Here is a 16,151-nt window from a genome sequence, read left to right on the forward strand (position 1 = left end):
AATATCCAAACTTGTGCAATATAGAATGTATGATACTGTTTTGTCGCGTTTTGCTAGCGACTTTGTCCTGCTAGAAAGTAAAGTTCTAGCCTGGGGCTTATCTGTATTAGGGGAACGATAGGAAGCCCAATCGGCGGATAGACTTTGTCAGCCCCCACATAGAGAGCCCATCGCGTCCTGATTCTTTGGAGTAGCAGCGGAACCTGCCTCTTTTCACAAATATACGTCCGGAACTATTATACATCCAAGATCAACATGGCCTCTTTGACTGCATTACCAGCTAACTTTGCCTTGGGACTGCAGTTGATAGACGATGCCCACGCCGAAGACCCGAGGACGACACTAAACGAGGATGGGAACACAAAACCTTATGAGTTGCACTACGCGTGCAAAATGACCAAATGGTTGGCAGCAAGATGCCCGGATGCATCACCAAGTCTACAGCTCGCCTGCCGCGCACAACACTTTAGAAGGTACGTGCTTCGTTTTCAGCTTGACAATTATGACTTAAAGCAGACACAGGTGGGAAATCCCCCGCAACTCATACCCAATGACTCGGCCGGGTTACTTGACCTGGCGGGCGAAGCAGAAGGCCCAGGCAGCGTCGCAGATCGCGGAACTCCTGGCGTCTTCCTCTATCAGCCCAGCGTTGCCGCAGGAAGAGATAGACAGGGTGGCAGCCTTGATTCGCAAGGAGGACCTGAAAAGCAACGAAGAGACACAGGTGCTGGAAGATGTTGCGTGCTTGGTGTTCCTAGACGATCAGTTTGACGACTTCGAGAAGAAAGAGGACATTGATGAGGAAAAGATTACAAGTATCCTCAGGAAGACATGGGCCAAGATGAGCTCCAAGGGTCAAGAACTGGCACTCGCAATGGACCACAGCGATCGGGCGAAGACGTTGATTGGCAAAGCATTGGCTCAATAAGCACGCAACGTTGACCCGGACCGGACTGGAGAACCCACCGTATCTCGGCAAGAAGTCCGGGCATCATCTTTTGGGGCAGCCAGCAGGGCAAGAAGCGAATAGCTTATAAAATCGCAATGTAAAACGAACCAATTTGAAGCGCTGTGATTACCCCTCAAACCTCGGCATTCTTTCCGCCGAGGGTTCGACTTACAGACGCTAGCGTGGAGGGAGCAATTCAGACTTATCTAGCAGTTGCTTACCCGCACTTGATGAGGCGATGGCGTATGGAAGGGTGGAAAGAGTTCAGTTCGAGTATACGCTGTTTCCCGAAGCACTTAGCTGAATCTCCGTCTTCACTTTTGCAAACATGGGAGCACGATATATCTCTGTGGAGGAGATATCCAGACACAATACCGTAGATGATTTATGGATTGTCGTTGACAACACAATCTACGACGTCACAGCTTTTGCACCTGATCATCCTGGAGGTGTGAACATCCTATTGAGATATGCAGGTCGGGATGCAACTGCGGCGTACTCGGAAGTCCACGCATCCTCCTTGATCAGAACAACTCTACCCACAGCCAGCCATATTGGTATCGTGGAAAAGAGCACCATTCCAGATGAATGGACAAACCCGCCGACCATCCCTCAACCGCAAAATCAGGTCGACACAACCAAACCGCCTTTGGAAAGCCTCATCTGCGCTTATGATTTCGAGCTGGCGGCAGAGCGAAGCTTCACACCAAAGGCATGGGCTTTTGCGTCATCGGCAGCCACAGACTGCTACACTAGGGACAGAAATCGGTCGGCATACAAAGATATTTCACTGCGCCCACGGATTCTAAGGAACGTAAAGACCGTGAATAGGAGCACGACGATGCTTGGCCAAAGTATGCGAAGTCCTGTCTTCTGCTCTGCGACGTCGATGGGCAAGATGTTCCATCCTGAAGGAGAGAGAGAAATTGCAAGAGCCTGTCAAAAGTTAGGGCTTCCCCAGATGGTATCGACAAGCTCTTCGTATCCATTCGCAGATGTAATGGATGCGCACAATGAGCATGTACCTGGACAAACTGAGACTACGCCAGTCTTTTTCCAGCTTTACATGGATAAGAACAGAGAGAAATCTGAGAAACTACTCGCGCACGTGAGAGAACTGGGCGCAAAGGCAATCTTTCTTACGGTCGATGCCCCGGTCACGGGTAAACGCGAGGCTGATGAAAGGGTAAAGGTTGACGAGAGCATCAGCTCCCCTATGACTGGCGTCCAGGCAAAGAATGATAAAAAGGGAGGCGCTCTCGGGCGCATCATGGGGAGCTTCATTGACCCTACTACGGTTTGGGAGGATATCGCATGGATTCGGGAGTGTGCTGCTGGGCTTCCAGTGGTACTGAAAGGAGTGCAGACTGCTTCCGATGCGGTCAAAGCTATGGAAGCTGGTGTCGACGGCATTCTGTTATCCAACCACGGTGGAAGAAGCCTTGACACAGCACCTGCAACGATACTGGTGCTTCTAGAACTGCAGAAATGTTGTCCTGAGATTTTTGACAAATTGGAAGTTTATGTAGATGGGGGCATCTCTAGGGGAACTGATATCTTCAAAGCTTTGTGCCTTGGAGCTAGGGCTGTGGGAATCGGCCGAGGGTTTCTCTACAGCTTGAATTACGGCAAGGAGGGTATAGAACACTTTGTTGACAGTAAGTTATTCTTTTGAAATTAGAAGACCGGGGTTGCTGACTGACAGCGCCAGTCCTGAACGACGAGCTTGAGACAACGATGCGCATGTGCGGCGTTACAGCTCTTGACCAGGTCCATCCTGGGCTCTTGAACACTGGCGCAGTTGATCACCTGATTCCCTCTGGAGAGGAGCATCCCTACGCTCGTTGGAGACCTACAATGAAGAGCAGGCTATGAGATCACTCCATCGTTCGCTGCCAGAGAAGCAAGTGCTCTTCATCGATGGTAGGCTGAACCCCTGAGTCGTGGGATATGTGGCTCGTCTCAAACTGTGATGCTGCAAGGCTTCACGAGAGTGAGATTTATTTTCCCACAGAGAGCTCGGCGCATCTCTGCACAACTACTTTGGGATGTGTCACGTATATGAAAAACCCCACCGTTGACCAAGAGACCACCGGCGAAGGAGATACGATTTCAAGGTGCCTTGAACAACAACGCCCGCAGTGGGCCACAGGTCATAAGAGAACAACGAATAATTCGTTTGTCCGTAAGAAAATTTTCTCGCTTCACCATCCCAGAAGTCCTCGTGTTCCTGGCCAAAGTTTTCAACCTTTCGATTAGGCGAGTCCTATTACAGCGCCACCCTCTGACGACATTACCACATTCAAGTGCAAATCAAGATGGCCTCTGACAACGACGGCGTGTACGTCGACGTCGGCAAGGACGACGCGCAGTGGACCCTGGATGAAGACGGCGCCATCTGCAAGCTCAAAAAGGACGGCGAGACGTGGGCCAATATCGGCAAGGCCATCAACCGGTCCAAGAGCGACGTGCAGAAGCGCTTCAAGCACATCAAGATCTGCATGGAGGCCGCCGGCCACGACCCCAACGTCATTGGCGAGAGCTGGGCCGAGGACATGCGGCGCGCCGGCAGGGAGATCCCGTCCCCGGACAAGCCCTCGCCGGCCAAGAAGCAGACGACGCCCCTGTCTCACGCGCCCCCATCTCCTGAGGTCGTCGAGATTGTGCGCCTCGAAGAGCCCGCGAGCGAATCTGTACGTGAGCGAGGCGGTGCGAGCAAGAACACCCACAAGAAGAAGCAACCGCAGCAGCATGAGAGGCCCGAGTCACCCAAGCTGACCGTCGCGACCAAGGTAGTCAAGAAGGGCGGCAAGAAGTTCCTCACGTTTGAGTCACCAATGATCCCACTACCCGAAACCTCCTCTGAGTCGTCGTCCTCTTCCTCCTCCAGCGGCGAGGAGACGGACTCGGAGGAGGAGCGCGCAGCTCACAAGAGCTTCATCTACCATGAGTACCTGAGTGAGCTGTATCCTGACCAGAAGACCTACATGCCCGACAAGTTCTGGACCGCCAACGACTGCAAGACGCTTGCGGTAATCGAGGCTAAGTACGAATCGCTGAAGCACAAGCACATCCAGGCCGAGTTCTTCAATGCTACTGGGCGGATGATATCGACCGAGATTATCAAGCACAAGTTGGAGCAGGGCACAGGCAAGTGATAGCTAGTACATGTTTTGCAGTTTGTGGAGGATTTGAAGATTTGGCTTCTCATGTTAGTACCGGGGATTCTTGGTCTGGTAATGGCTTCACTGATGTCAGTAGACCCAACCAAACTTTTCCAAGTCATGCAACTGTAGGATGCAGACATCGAGGATAGGATGAGTTGATGAATGGAATGGAGCACGTATGTGCTACCAGTGATTTCTGAGGCCCTAATAGTATGCCTCATCGGGTGCTAAATTATGCTAGATAAAACAGGTCGATGAAAGTATGTACTCAATGCATCCCAAATGCTCCAGATGGTAAACATGGTATCTTCAAATGCAGAAAACCGCGAGCCAGTGGTATTCCAGCTTTTGACTGATGACCTCTATCCCAATATTACAGGCATAACTGATGTCGCCAAGCTATGCAGAAATGCAATCCCAATGTGCTCGCAAACTCCGGCCCGGGATGCTCGATCCAGGCGAAATGGCGATTAAATGATGTAAATGCTGGGTAATAAGTGCTGAGAAAGCAAGATACCGCTCGCTCCTTCAAGTGTTGATAAGATGGTTGATGCCAAGTATAACCAGTGCCGGGTAAGTAGGAAAAACGACTGCCGGTATTACTGAGTTGTGACGGTAGGTTTATGGTCCTAGGATGCCGATCGTAGCAGATGATCCGGTGTCATCAAAGTTGGAAGTCCTGTTTCATCTTTTATCGGGATTTCATATCGGGTTTTGCATGCCAGCAGGAGGGACCGCTGTCGCCACACTGTCTCCTTGCGATGTCGCTAAAGTTGCTGGGCTCTGACCCCTACTCCTTGACGGATTGCTTGAGCCTAGTCCGCGCTTCATCATCTTGCCCAGGACAGTGACAAGATCACAAGCGTCATTGAACATATCATCGTCCATCCCCTCGGTTGCCTCATACACCTCTGCGATGGTGTCTTTTGCCACTTTTCGACTCCCCTCTGCGTCATGGACACATTCGTACAAAAAGGCTGCATATTCAGTCTTGACTGAAAGTCTAAGGGAATGAGACCCCCAGAGTAGACTGTCTGCAAGCTCAATTGCTTGCTTAAAATAGCTATGGGCCGTGGGTAGATAATTCACCGACGGGAGAAGGAAGGCGGCGATTGCTTCAGGCGTTTGTGGTCCAAATCCAGGCGGAGGGAGGACTGGCCCTCCCTCCAAGGCATGTGTCGGCTGCAGAGATGACCTGGCTGTTTCTGGGATGTCTTCGTCTTTTGCAACGCCTTTGCCTTTATCGAGTTGTTGCGATGCGGTCGCAGCCGCCACTTCCTCAGCTGTCGGGATTGCTAGTGTTGACACAGGTGGGTTGTTGTGGAATAGTACAAAAATGTGGTAAAAAGACGCGCGTAGCTTGAAGGCGAGCACCTTTAACTCCACGTGGTCACCAACCATGGGGAGGACGTATTGCTCGAGCATAACTAGACCCTCCCTTGAGAGCCATATGATATGTAAATAGAGCTCGAGGGACTGGGTCATGCGTGTTGTGTCTAAACGTCGTTGTTTTCGAGCTTTGACTAATTGGCCGGCTAGGTTGATCGATAAACCAAGGATTTTGAACAGCATCGATGATAGTAGGGCATTGCTAGGCTCAACAGCTCTTGCAAGCTTGCCAAGAAACTTTTGGTCGACCTCGGACGATGCCATCGAGACTTGCTTGCCCCGATGAATGTGATGATGGGTACCTGCAATCAAGTCAGCCAATTCCAGTATTTGCAAGCTTTACTCGTTGATGTTTCAGTGGCACTTCATGTGTATTATGGAGGTCTGGTCAACAAGTACTTCATCAAGACGACAAGCAAGTTGATACAACAACAAAGTGCGCAATATAACCAAATACAGATCGTCCTTCGATTAGGGAATTATGAGCGTACCTCGTGCTATATGAGTGATAAGACCCCTGGGTTACAATGAGGTCGGTCTGTGTAGCCCAGGGTCCCAGGTGATTGATAGGGAGAGTCTGGCGTGGTTGAAATGGAAGCGGAATGAACCCACTGATGTGCGAAGTTCTGTTCGATGTCCAATGCACGTTTAGCGGTGATGAGTCTGATGGTGGATGTGTATCAGACTCAAAATTTGGTTGATCGTCGAGTGACTCTCACAGCTGGCCTTAACGAATGACTATTGGCCAACCTGGATTTTCGCCCATACAGTACTTAGACGTCGTCGGTAATGACTGGTACGCCTAGAGAGTCGGGCTGGCGAATTGATTACCGCCACCAGCCTGGGAATTACCCCCAGCGATGATAAGACCCCAGATAATAACGGACTGGCGCTGCTCAAGTCAGCAATCACTCAATTACGGGGCAATGGTCTTCAGGAGGTCGTGCCAGCTTGTCGATTGGGTGAACACTAACCGATATGATACAGTGGAAGCAATTCAATGCAATGGCCCACTCGACGGCCAAGCGGCTAGGCTCACAGCACGATTTGCGGCCGAGGTTGGTCAGTGTCGAAATGAAGGACTGATCACAGGATGAGCGGACTGAATGGCGATAAGAGTCGAACTCCTTCTATCGTGAAGCATCGCGGCGTCCGGTGTTTCGCTTCAGGCGATTGTGTATCGCAGGCAACTTGGCGAATGAATATATATATGATCGCCCGGTGGCGGGGATTCCCTAGGTAGCGCAGTGGACGCTCGGTAGACCCTAAGACCTGGCAACTCGGAGGCCTGGAATCCAATGGCGGTGTAAGATCCACAACCTGCTCGGATCTTTCAAGTTTGGACTGGACTATGTGGAGCAGTAGCCGTTGTAGGTTCCGAAGTCCAGCGAGTGCTGGGTTCGCGACTTAAACGCTTCCCAGTTTGGTCATTGAATTCTGAAGTCAACAATGACAGAAAGCGTCAAGCTCAGAGAGTCAGGGTCATTGGGCAATGATCGAGCTGTGCCGGGGGGGCTTTTGGCGGTATTATGTACGAGCTAGACACGCAGGAGTATCTCTCAGGAGAGATGCAGGCCGCAGAGCTTTGCATGAACGGTAGTGGGTCGGGCGAGCTACGTGCAGATGGCGCCAAAAGGGCTCGCTCGCTCACGCGGTACCGGTAGAGAGAGCAGGCACACTGGATGGGAGGGCAGCTTCAGAAATGAGAGACACGACAGTGGTGCGCCGCGGGAGACTTCGGACGGGCTCAGCTATTTGAGAGACGAAGGAGGCACGAGAGCCTCCAGACCTGATCGGGGTTGGGAGGCGACGGCAAGCGAATGGATGCTGCGGATACTGCAGCTGCTGCGATGCAAGGTGAGTTGTCCCAATTTCCCCAGGAAGCTCTAAGAGTCGAGGTCCCGACGGCCGCCAAGAGGAGCGGCCATTGGGAGTAGAGCAGTGTCAAGGTTCAAGTTGGGACTATGATGACGGGCAGTCCGCTCTGGCTCTGGCGTACCCTGGACAGTGGGAAGACCCGACGTCGAAGGACGATCTACCAGGAATTCGCAAAGTCGAGAACAGGGTTCAGGGGGCAATGATGTCTTTGTAACAATTGCACGTATCACTGCTGATTGCTGCTCAAGACCAACCGGCTGGGCCTGCGCAGGCAGAGGCTGTTCCACTCAGGCGCTTCAAGCGAGAAGCGAGACGCCTGTAAAATGTTGGCCCAGCGCTCTTTAACAAGATAATTGCATCATCGTAGGTAGCCGAGGGTCAGAACCTTGACTGGTTTATCAACTTCTTATCCGTAACTACACCCGTACATATGTACTTTACCAGTTATCAACAAAGGGGACCTCATCCGAAGAAAACCCCCGTCTCTGCCCTCTCTCTAACACTCAGACCTGATACATAAATACGCTTACCTGCTTGCAAAATGTCAGGCATTGCTTTTTCTGCGGCGGGCGTTCTCTCATCACGTCCGAGACATCAAGGCGCGTGTCCTCCCCTGCCGCGTGGGCGCGCTCGCATGGAACCCGAGTGGCACTCACGGCTTGACCTACCTAGGACATCACACCGGAAGCACGGGGAGAATGTCTATTCGTAGGGACGGCCACTGTCGGCGATGGGACGAAGCTCTTCAGCACACCGATACATTCTCTGATGCAGCACGGGCTTATTCTCCGCAACATGATGGTTTCATCTCAACAGGGTCCATCTGCAGTACATATGAATATCGCACCCTGCCTGCAGCTGCATGCCTTTGGCCGCCTCCTCCGTATCTTCTTCCATGGAACGCTGGATGTGCAGAGGAAGCCGCAACTCCAAGGCCTTGAAGGCAGACGAGATCTGCTAGACAGGGATCCTTGTCATGGAATTACGCTTGACCAAAGGGTCCGTCCATGGGGTTCCCAGCCACCCCATTTTCCCACAGCGGGAGCTAAGCATAGGAGGGTCCATCAAATATGCCAGCGCATAATTCAGCTTGAATGACCTCACGAGCGCGCAGAGCCCCAATGACGATTGTAGACCACAGAATCGCTATGCTGCAGACCAGCGCTTGGCCGTGAGTATGCGGCCATCCCTCCATCTTCATCAGCCCGGCCATCCTTTTCTGCAACTCTGCCTCGTACTGCGAGCCTCTGACGGCCGCGAACAGGCTCTACCGCGTCACTCCGGTCTGTCGCACGCAAACAGGAGAACTGGCGGTGAACAACACGCTCCTCTCCAAGTGTTTCGTGCCCGAGAGTCGCGTCGAGAAGGGTCCTAACTTAGCAGGTGTGCCGTAGGCTACCGACATGGGGCCATGCTGGTTAGTACACCACCTCTTGTCGTAGCGGAGGGGACACGGAACAGTGCTGTTGCTGGGCATGGCTGCTTTTCTAGAAGTGCCTAATGTAGGACTGCATTACGCCAGCTGTCGACTTCAGCCATAAGTCTCACGGTCCTCAACTGCTTGGTTGCTTCGTCGCACAAGGCTACACCCATATCTGCTAACCTCGGGATCTCCTGTCACCGTACACCCTTGCGTCCCGGATGCTCTAGCCCGACCTGCGCGTGGCGAGTACGGCTCGTGGCAGTTGACCCTTTAGAGGCATAGTCGGAATCTGATCGTGGGGTGTCTCGCTAGAGGACACCTGCAGTTCAGGGGACCAGAGTAGATATTGATATTAATCCAGCTTCCCCAGCCAATGCCATAAGACCCGCATCGAATACAGCAACTCAGATTCGAGATCACCACACCACATCTCTTCCAGAGCTTCGGTAGCGAGATCTTCCCATTGGCCCAAGGATATAGTGACAGTGACAGCCCACCAGGGGATTCGTGACATGGCACGACTCGAAACTGATCAAAGGCTTGCTACATGGCATGCCCAACTTGGGCCTCTTTCTACTCGAGACCATGCCCGAAGCGCCCGCGGCATGTCGACAGTACCATACGGGATAGATATTTGATTTGGTATATCCTTAATCTTCACATGTTGTGCAACTTACCTAGGCCTTGCTGAAACGGCTAGCCGTAACCAGCTTCCGTTGCTGACCCCCTAAGCGTTGTGTCTTCTCCATTGGGTATTTCCGCCCACGGAGGATACGTGGGCAGTTGCCCAAAAGCGTCAGGAATTGCCGACTTGATTTGAGGTTCTCTATATAAGCCGACATTGTGATCCTCAATGAGGTCTAGAACCGCCCGATATGTGATTGCTATTTCGAAGTACCCAGCAGATAAGACCCGCCACAGCTGAACACCGTGATAGACCTGGACGCCCTGCAATCAACCTGGACCCTGCTTGCTCGACGAAAACAAATTGTTTTGGTTGCAGAAATTGCTTCTTGGAATGAGTTCCGAGCCTGGGTAATCCCTCTTGTTCGTCGGACGTACGACGGACACAATCCACGAATTTGGCACCCATCCGAGCAACATAAGACAAACCACAGACTTTTGGAAACAGTTAGCACAGACCAGGCGTTTGGCTATACTCACGAGGACCTCGACTTTTTCTTCTGTCGCTCGCTTGCTCACTCAACAACACAATCTTTCAGCAATACACTCATTTTTCCTTCGGTCGCCTTTGCACCAGACTTCATTCGCTTCACGGAAACCTCAATTTTCTTGTCGCTCTTATAGACAGAGCGCAACAGCGAGAAAAGAGAAGAGGTTCATCCTGGGACTACCACATCGTAACAACGCCAGAGTATAGAGCAACTGGGGTATACATAGCAGAAAGACACACACACACACACACAGAACTTACTCATTCAATTCATTCATACACACGAGGACATACAGCACAACTCTCTACATAAACTCCAATAAAAATGTGCTCGTACTACGCCCACGCCTTCGTCTGCAAGCACATGACGTTTACGTTCGCGCGGTTCTGCACGCCGGCCAACTTCACGCAGACGCCCTGTGACAAGCGCACCATCTGGCACACCATCGGGCTCGACGAGGCCTGCGACGAGTGCCGGGTCTGGTTTCCCGATAGGTTCCCCGCCCAGGCCCAGGTGTCCGCCAGGAAGGCCCGGCGCGTGTGAAGAGAGACACAGGATGGGTCGATAGAAAGGGGTATGGTGTTCGGATCCCCCTCCAGGGAGGAACGCTGCCATCCTCTTTCTTGGACTAGAGGGCTCTTAGGTGGAATGGGTGACAGGGTGGAACGAAACGAAGCGATGAGAATGTAATATGGCAAATGGTCTCACGATAATGAGCGGATGGCGTATGGTTTGGGTAAAGGTTGGTCGGCCGTGGTGTGTTTATTTGCTGGATCAGGCTTGATTTCACAGCTGGCGTTCCATGGACTTCATTCAACATAGAGAAGGAAACACGTAGATGGAAGCGTTTGTAAGTCATGATGTCGGTATACACAAAAGCGACGGGGTGCAGGGTCAGGAGAATATCTCGATTAGATCTGTTACAGACCCTTTGAATTTGTGCAAATAGCAAATAGTTATCGGCTCAGGTATTGAGCCACCAAGTGTATCATCAAATCCCCGTCTCATGCCTTATCCGAAAGAAGGCCATCCTGTCCCGACCGTAGCGCCAAAGCCCATTGATGAATGATATCAGAGGTATCCAGTCCGCCTGCCCTGTATATTATGACGCCTGTATCAATAAGCCTTTTGTTTTTCCACCCAGTTCCTTGACCCGTTTACCCGTATAAGTATGTCCATATCATATGTACGCGGCTTTGATAGGATGCAACATCAATCGTGCTCTTAAAGAAGAATGGGTGGCCTGCCCTTGAGAGTCGAAGGCTTATTACGCCTTCGACTCATCACCGTGCCCAAGCCATCTTCAAGCGCAGAAGTCTCCTCACCAGTCTCAAATCTTTCGTGGCCTACGAGGATGACTTTGATGACGTTGCTCAATCCGACTGCCACGCTCCCACGGCCGACTCGAACCATTGGGCCGGGGCTATTGACAAACAAGTGCTCGTGTTCGTCCGAATCCTGGCAGAGTGATAGTGTATCCCAGGTTTCCACATTTCCAGCTTGCGATAGCATCCATATTTCCCATGTATCTGTAGTTCGAACGACAGTGGCTGTCTGGGTATGACTTAGGCGGCGGCGACGAAGGCCACCATTGGTGTTGTGCAAGGCCTGGCCATTCTCTAATCGTGCTTTGGGAGCTGGCTTCTTCCTTACTCCCAGCATGACTCTTGAGGGAAGAGCTTCCCAAGTGCCCGGGTCCTTGACAACACTTCGAAGCTCTTTAGTCTCCGGCCATCTGCAACACGTTTTGCTGACTGGTTGTCCTGGGGCACGGAAACAAATTGAGGCCCCTTCGTCCTGAGGGGTATATGTCTGTACCACCAGATCTCGTGTAAATGCGTTGAGGTAGGCAAATGTTAAGTACTTCAGCCCTACTGAGCCGCACCGCATTGTTCTCCGTTTAGAATGGAACGCCTTCAACGTTTTCGGCATTATCGGGTCGGTTTTGAAGGAGTGTATTGCAGAATAAGTCGCAGCATCAACCAAGTCAATAGATTGGACCCGCACAACAAGGATGAAACCAATCTCTGGTAGGGCCACAATTGACATGAACTCCTTGTCTCTTGGTCGCGGTATGTCAACCGCATTACAGTTCCAGCCCGAAGCATCTTGACTCAGGCAATGAACTTGGCCATCACGGGACGAAGTCATAACTTTCGTTGTGAATTTTGCTGTGTCGAGTCAGTACCTATCATTATACACCTGAGAGTTCGTAGAAACAGTTGACAACTTACCTTTCTCGACAAGAGCACCGACAGAGACGATGGTGCTGTCATCAGAAACTAGATAACTATCGGTCTCTCCTTTTTCTGGCCTGATTTCTGTCATCGTACCATCGCGTCGAAGAAGCAGGACCGGATGGACAGCTTCTGCCTCACCGGCGGCGAAAAGAAAGGCCTCTGGTCGATGTCGGAATGGTTCAACAGGAACGGATGGTCCCCATTGCTGCTTTTGTAAGTCCCAAAACAATACAGTTCCTGTCATGAGCAGTGCCAGCCATCGAGAATCATCGTCGATACACATGGCTAGAATAGGAAAGATGATATCGACCTCATTGTTTCCCATGAGAGCATAACTCGCGCCGCCAGCCTTTACATCCCATACTCTGACAATCCGGTCCAGACCAACCGAAACGATGTGGCCATCGGACGAAGCCGAAAGTGCGACGACATCAAGAGAGTGACCCTTGCCCAGAGTTTGGATTGTGAGTAAGTGCTCCTCCTCAGCAGCAGCAGGCGGTGTCGACTCTGCTAGCTCGTCAAATAATAGGTAGTTCATCAAGATACGCACAGCAGCACCAATGACGAGGACTATGACGACAAACGGAGTCGACTGGTGTCGTATAAAGTCGTAGACAGCCGGGAGGAAAGGGCGCTCCCTAGTGGATAGCATTCGGTCTGCGCCCTTCTTGACGAAAACTACGGGATCGAATACCCGGGCCATGTAACTGTGAGCATTTGGTTTGATGACGTGGATCACCTCCTTGGCCGTCTCATGGTCTTGAAGTCTCAGCCATGAAGTCGGACTCCTTGCTTGATGAATATCGACCAACAGTGAGGATTTTGGGGGTCCAAAATCCTTATATTTCTTAGATATGGCGGTGATTCGGCCCAAGGTCCGTAGTAGACTCTCGTTTTCGAAAAAGTGCCACTGCGCAATCAGAACGAAGCCAATCATAACGATAGTACCGGCGATCCGTGTTGACATGGCAATTTTGCCCTGCAGCATCGCGTCCAGCCACGTTTGCCTTGCCTTGGCTTCTGCAGGCGTCCGATGATTGCGAATGGATGCCTTGGCCAGAGCGTCGCTGAGCTCGGTACGACGTACATCCACACTTAAGACCGACAGGAAGAAGGTCGCGAGGTAGAAAAAGTCAAATATAATGGCGATTGCTGCAAACGTGCAGAATGCTTGTACTCCTGGAGACACGATATGGGAAAGCCCCCATAGGATGAGAAGATTCTGGGCAACACTCGCCAAGGCAACGTGGGCCGTATTGCCAAAGGCATGGCCGATGCGGTTGCTGGTACTGTTCTCCGACGGGGTGAGGATGACTGCGTTGATGAGTCTGAACACATTTTCAAGACTCATGGAGAATATTACAACGGGATAGGCTAGGCGCGGGATCTTGGAAAGATCGATCTTGAATATGGCGCAGATGGTGAAACTCGACAGTATGGACAATGCCAACTGGGCCATGACGGTAATGACCAGCCCTATCTTGGACTTGACAGCGCGTAGCTTGTTCAAGCTGACGACAAAGTAGACGAAGGTAAGCAAGTAAGCGACGCCCAGTGCGATGCCGTCTGGAATCGACATGGGCCGAAATTGGAACTCATAGAGTTGGCTGCGGGTGCCAGAGCCGTCTGAGGGATACACATCCCATTTGTCAGCCATCTTGGAGGCGAGTTCCTTGCACTTCGCCTCCCATATGCGGCCCACCGGCGAATGGCGCCGGTGAATGAGGGTGATGACAAGAGAATCGGCCGCGACCAGGCTCCGGTCCTCGAAGCGTTTCCCGCTGAAGACGATCGAGTGTCGCAGCGTGACGTTGACGGATGTTGGCTGAGTCTTCCTGGCATTCACAGTGGCAAGAAGATCGTGATCAGAGAGCACCTTGTCCTCGTCACAGGACCAGTAGAGCAAAGGCGAGTGGAAGAACCACGACTCGTCGGTCAGGCCATTGATGATGTGAAAAGCATCTCGCTGTTGTGGGTTCAGGTCGAGGGCAGTTGTGTCGGAGAGGTCTACCACATCAAGCGGCTCGGAGAGCCGGCGAGGGCTGAAGTTGACCGTCGGTCCCAAGAGTTCGTTCTGCAGTTCAAGGGCGCCTAGGAGGATGTCGCGGTCGAGGGCTCGCATATAATCGCCATGCACCCAGATGTAGCGCATTATCACATCGGGCTCGAGCCCGCGCTTCTCCTCGAGCGGTTGGGCATCGGTCCAGACGTGGTGGGGGAGACCGGAGGCGCCATTGGTAAAGTCGGTGGTGTAGAGAAAGGGGAAAGGGTATATCAGTATCGACGCAACGGTCACGGATATCAAGAGTGTGGTAATGACATGGCGCGCAGCGTATCTGCCATATCGCGTGCAGGCATCCCGCAGAGGATGGCCGGGGCCGAGTACAGGAGCTTCGGTAGTTCTGTGGTATCACGGGTCAGCGTAGGCCGGCGACGAGGGTGGGATTGGATGAACGGAGACGATACGCACCCTCTGAAAGGGTAGAGGAGGTACCAGATCATCCTCTCGACGCATCAATGTGCAGCCTGGGGTTCTACGGGAGCGAAGCGTTCAATCGGGGACGCGGCGCAACTGAGTGTCGCCAGATATGGCCATTCGTCGAGACAGGGTGAGGGGGCATGATCTTGGACGCCGAGCAGAGAGGCAGCCGCTAAGACTGGAGGCGCAAGACGAGCTTCATCAAGAAGGGGAACTCGGGAAAGGAAAAAGGAAGCTGTCGCGAGCGTGGGTACCTAGCTTTCTTCGGCCTTGCTGGCTTGCTTGCTTCCTTGGTTGCTGCTTAGTGAGGCCCAGGGCGACTCGTCAAAGGTGATTGAGGCCAGCCGCCACTAGCTCGAGTCGGGGCCGAATGTTTGACGTTAGCGAGGCCACCATTTGACACCTGTGAGTTCACACCGGACACAAATGATCGTCGGGCTGCACCCGGCTCAAAACCTCTGCTGAAAGGCCCGAGTGGTCGAAGCACGCAAAAGGGCCTTAAGCCTACCTAGGTACCTACCTAGGTACCTACCTAGAGAGTTACCTACCTACCGGACTGCGGGACTGGCCCCGTACACAGTAACGTCCACCTGGGCAGTCCCTGAGGGGCCACTCTACGGTGGTAGGTCCCTCGTTACAGCGCAGGCGGCCAGGGAAGGCCGACAGGGCCCCCGGAGAGACAAGAGACAGGGGTTCTTGGCGGAGCGTTGGCGGGTTGGCGGGGTTTTGCCGTTCCCGCTTGCCCGCGGCTGTCCCGCCCTACCCGACTGGTCGAGAGGCTCCAGAGCTGCCGTCTCCGGCTGGGCTTGCTGGGCTAGGTATGCACTGTAGCTGTGGCTGCTGCACGCTGTCGGGGGTTGTCCTGGCTGTCACTCACCCACGACCCTCCCACGACCCCCTCGAGCGTTTGGGGAGGCAGACGAGCCCATCCCATCTAGTTGGGCAGAGACTGCGGAATAAGGTCCTCAATCTCTGTCAGCGCGGGTCGAATAGGCCTGTGTTGACGCCGCCATCGAGCGAACTATCGAGCAAATACGAGCGGCGTAGAGTTTGGTGCCTGCAGGCGAAGCCCCCGGCCGACATCTTGTCCGACGCACGTAGGCATTGTCGTATTGGTAAGGCTATCCACAATTCCAAAAGGTTTTGTGTGCCGTCGACAATGCTCACAGCCAAGTGGACGGGGCTCGCAAGTCGTTCCGCTCATGCGGTGGTGTTTCCCTTTTGGCCGTACCGTACGTATGAGGAAAAGGGCCGACGTGTCGAGGTCCCTCCTCAGACGTACTGGACGGACGGGCCCCAAATATGTATTTCTCCAGGACACTAGGACCGGCTGTCTGATAGATTATGTGCATGAACTAAATCCCGACTCACCTTACCCATGGTCCTGGAATCCCTCTTTCCTTTTTCCGTTTCGCGCAATGGGAATGTTTGGAGTGGCATGTTGACCAAGT

General features: G+C 52.7%; 6 protein-coding genes across 6 annotated transcripts; 4 read left to right on the top strand and 2 right to left on the bottom strand.

Moving 5' to 3' along the window:
• Nucleotides 1-255: 255 nt before the first annotated feature.
• On the top strand, nt 256-928 carry JN550_008873 (uncharacterized protein; the record flags this gene model as incomplete). The annotated part of the gene is made up of 2 exons (XM_049320882.1): nt 256-473; nt 523-928. The coding sequence occupies 2 exons, from the start codon at nt 256-258 to the stop codon at nt 926-928; spliced, it is 624 nt and encodes a 207-aa protein (XP_049169259.1).
• A 349-nt stretch (nt 929-1,277) lies between these two features.
• JN550_008874 (uncharacterized protein) lies at nt 1,278-2,824 on the top strand (the record flags this gene model as incomplete). The annotated part of the gene is made up of 2 exons (XM_049320883.1): nt 1,278-2,607; nt 2,661-2,824. The coding sequence occupies 2 exons, from the start codon at nt 1,278-1,280 to the stop codon at nt 2,822-2,824; spliced, it is 1,494 nt and encodes a 497-aa protein (XP_049169260.1).
• Nucleotides 2,825-3,267: 443 nt separating this feature from the next.
• JN550_008875 (uncharacterized protein) lies at nt 3,268-4,107 on the top strand (the record flags this gene model as incomplete). The annotated part of the gene is made up of 1 exon (XM_049320885.1): nt 3,268-4,107. The coding sequence occupies one exon, from the start codon at nt 3,268-3,270 to the stop codon at nt 4,105-4,107; it is 840 nt and encodes a 279-aa protein (XP_049169261.1).
• A 711-nt stretch (nt 4,108-4,818) lies between these two features.
• Nucleotides 4,819-5,769, bottom strand: JN550_008876 (uncharacterized protein; the record flags this gene model as incomplete). The annotated part of the gene is made up of 1 exon (XM_049320886.1): nt 4,819-5,769. One exon carries the CDS (start codon nt 5,767-5,769, stop codon nt 4,819-4,821), a length of 951 nt encoding a protein of 316 aa, XP_049169262.1.
• A 4,536-nt stretch (nt 5,770-10,305) lies between these two features.
• Nucleotides 10,306-10,524, top strand: JN550_008877 (uncharacterized protein; the record flags this gene model as incomplete). The annotated part of the gene is made up of 1 exon (XM_049320887.1): nt 10,306-10,524. The coding sequence occupies one exon, from the start codon at nt 10,306-10,308 to the stop codon at nt 10,522-10,524; it is 219 nt and encodes a 72-aa protein (XP_049169263.1).
• A 681-nt stretch (nt 10,525-11,205) lies between these two features.
• Nucleotides 11,206-14,723, bottom strand: JN550_008878 (uncharacterized protein; the record flags this gene model as incomplete). The annotated part of the gene is made up of 3 exons (XM_049320888.1): nt 11,206-12,152; nt 12,216-14,623; nt 14,692-14,723. 3 exons carry the CDS (start codon nt 14,721-14,723, stop codon nt 11,206-11,208), a joined length of 3,387 nt encoding a protein of 1,128 aa, XP_049169264.1.
• Nucleotides 14,724-16,151: the final 1,428 nt, after the last annotated feature.

This window comes from Neoarthrinium moseri, assembly GCF_022829205.1.
Source record: "Neoarthrinium moseri strain CBS 164.80 chromosome Unknown scaffold38_Wmoseri_CBS_16480, whole genome shotgun sequence".
Taxonomy (NCBI): domain Eukaryota; kingdom Fungi; phylum Ascomycota; class Sordariomycetes; order Amphisphaeriales; family Apiosporaceae; genus Neoarthrinium; species Neoarthrinium moseri.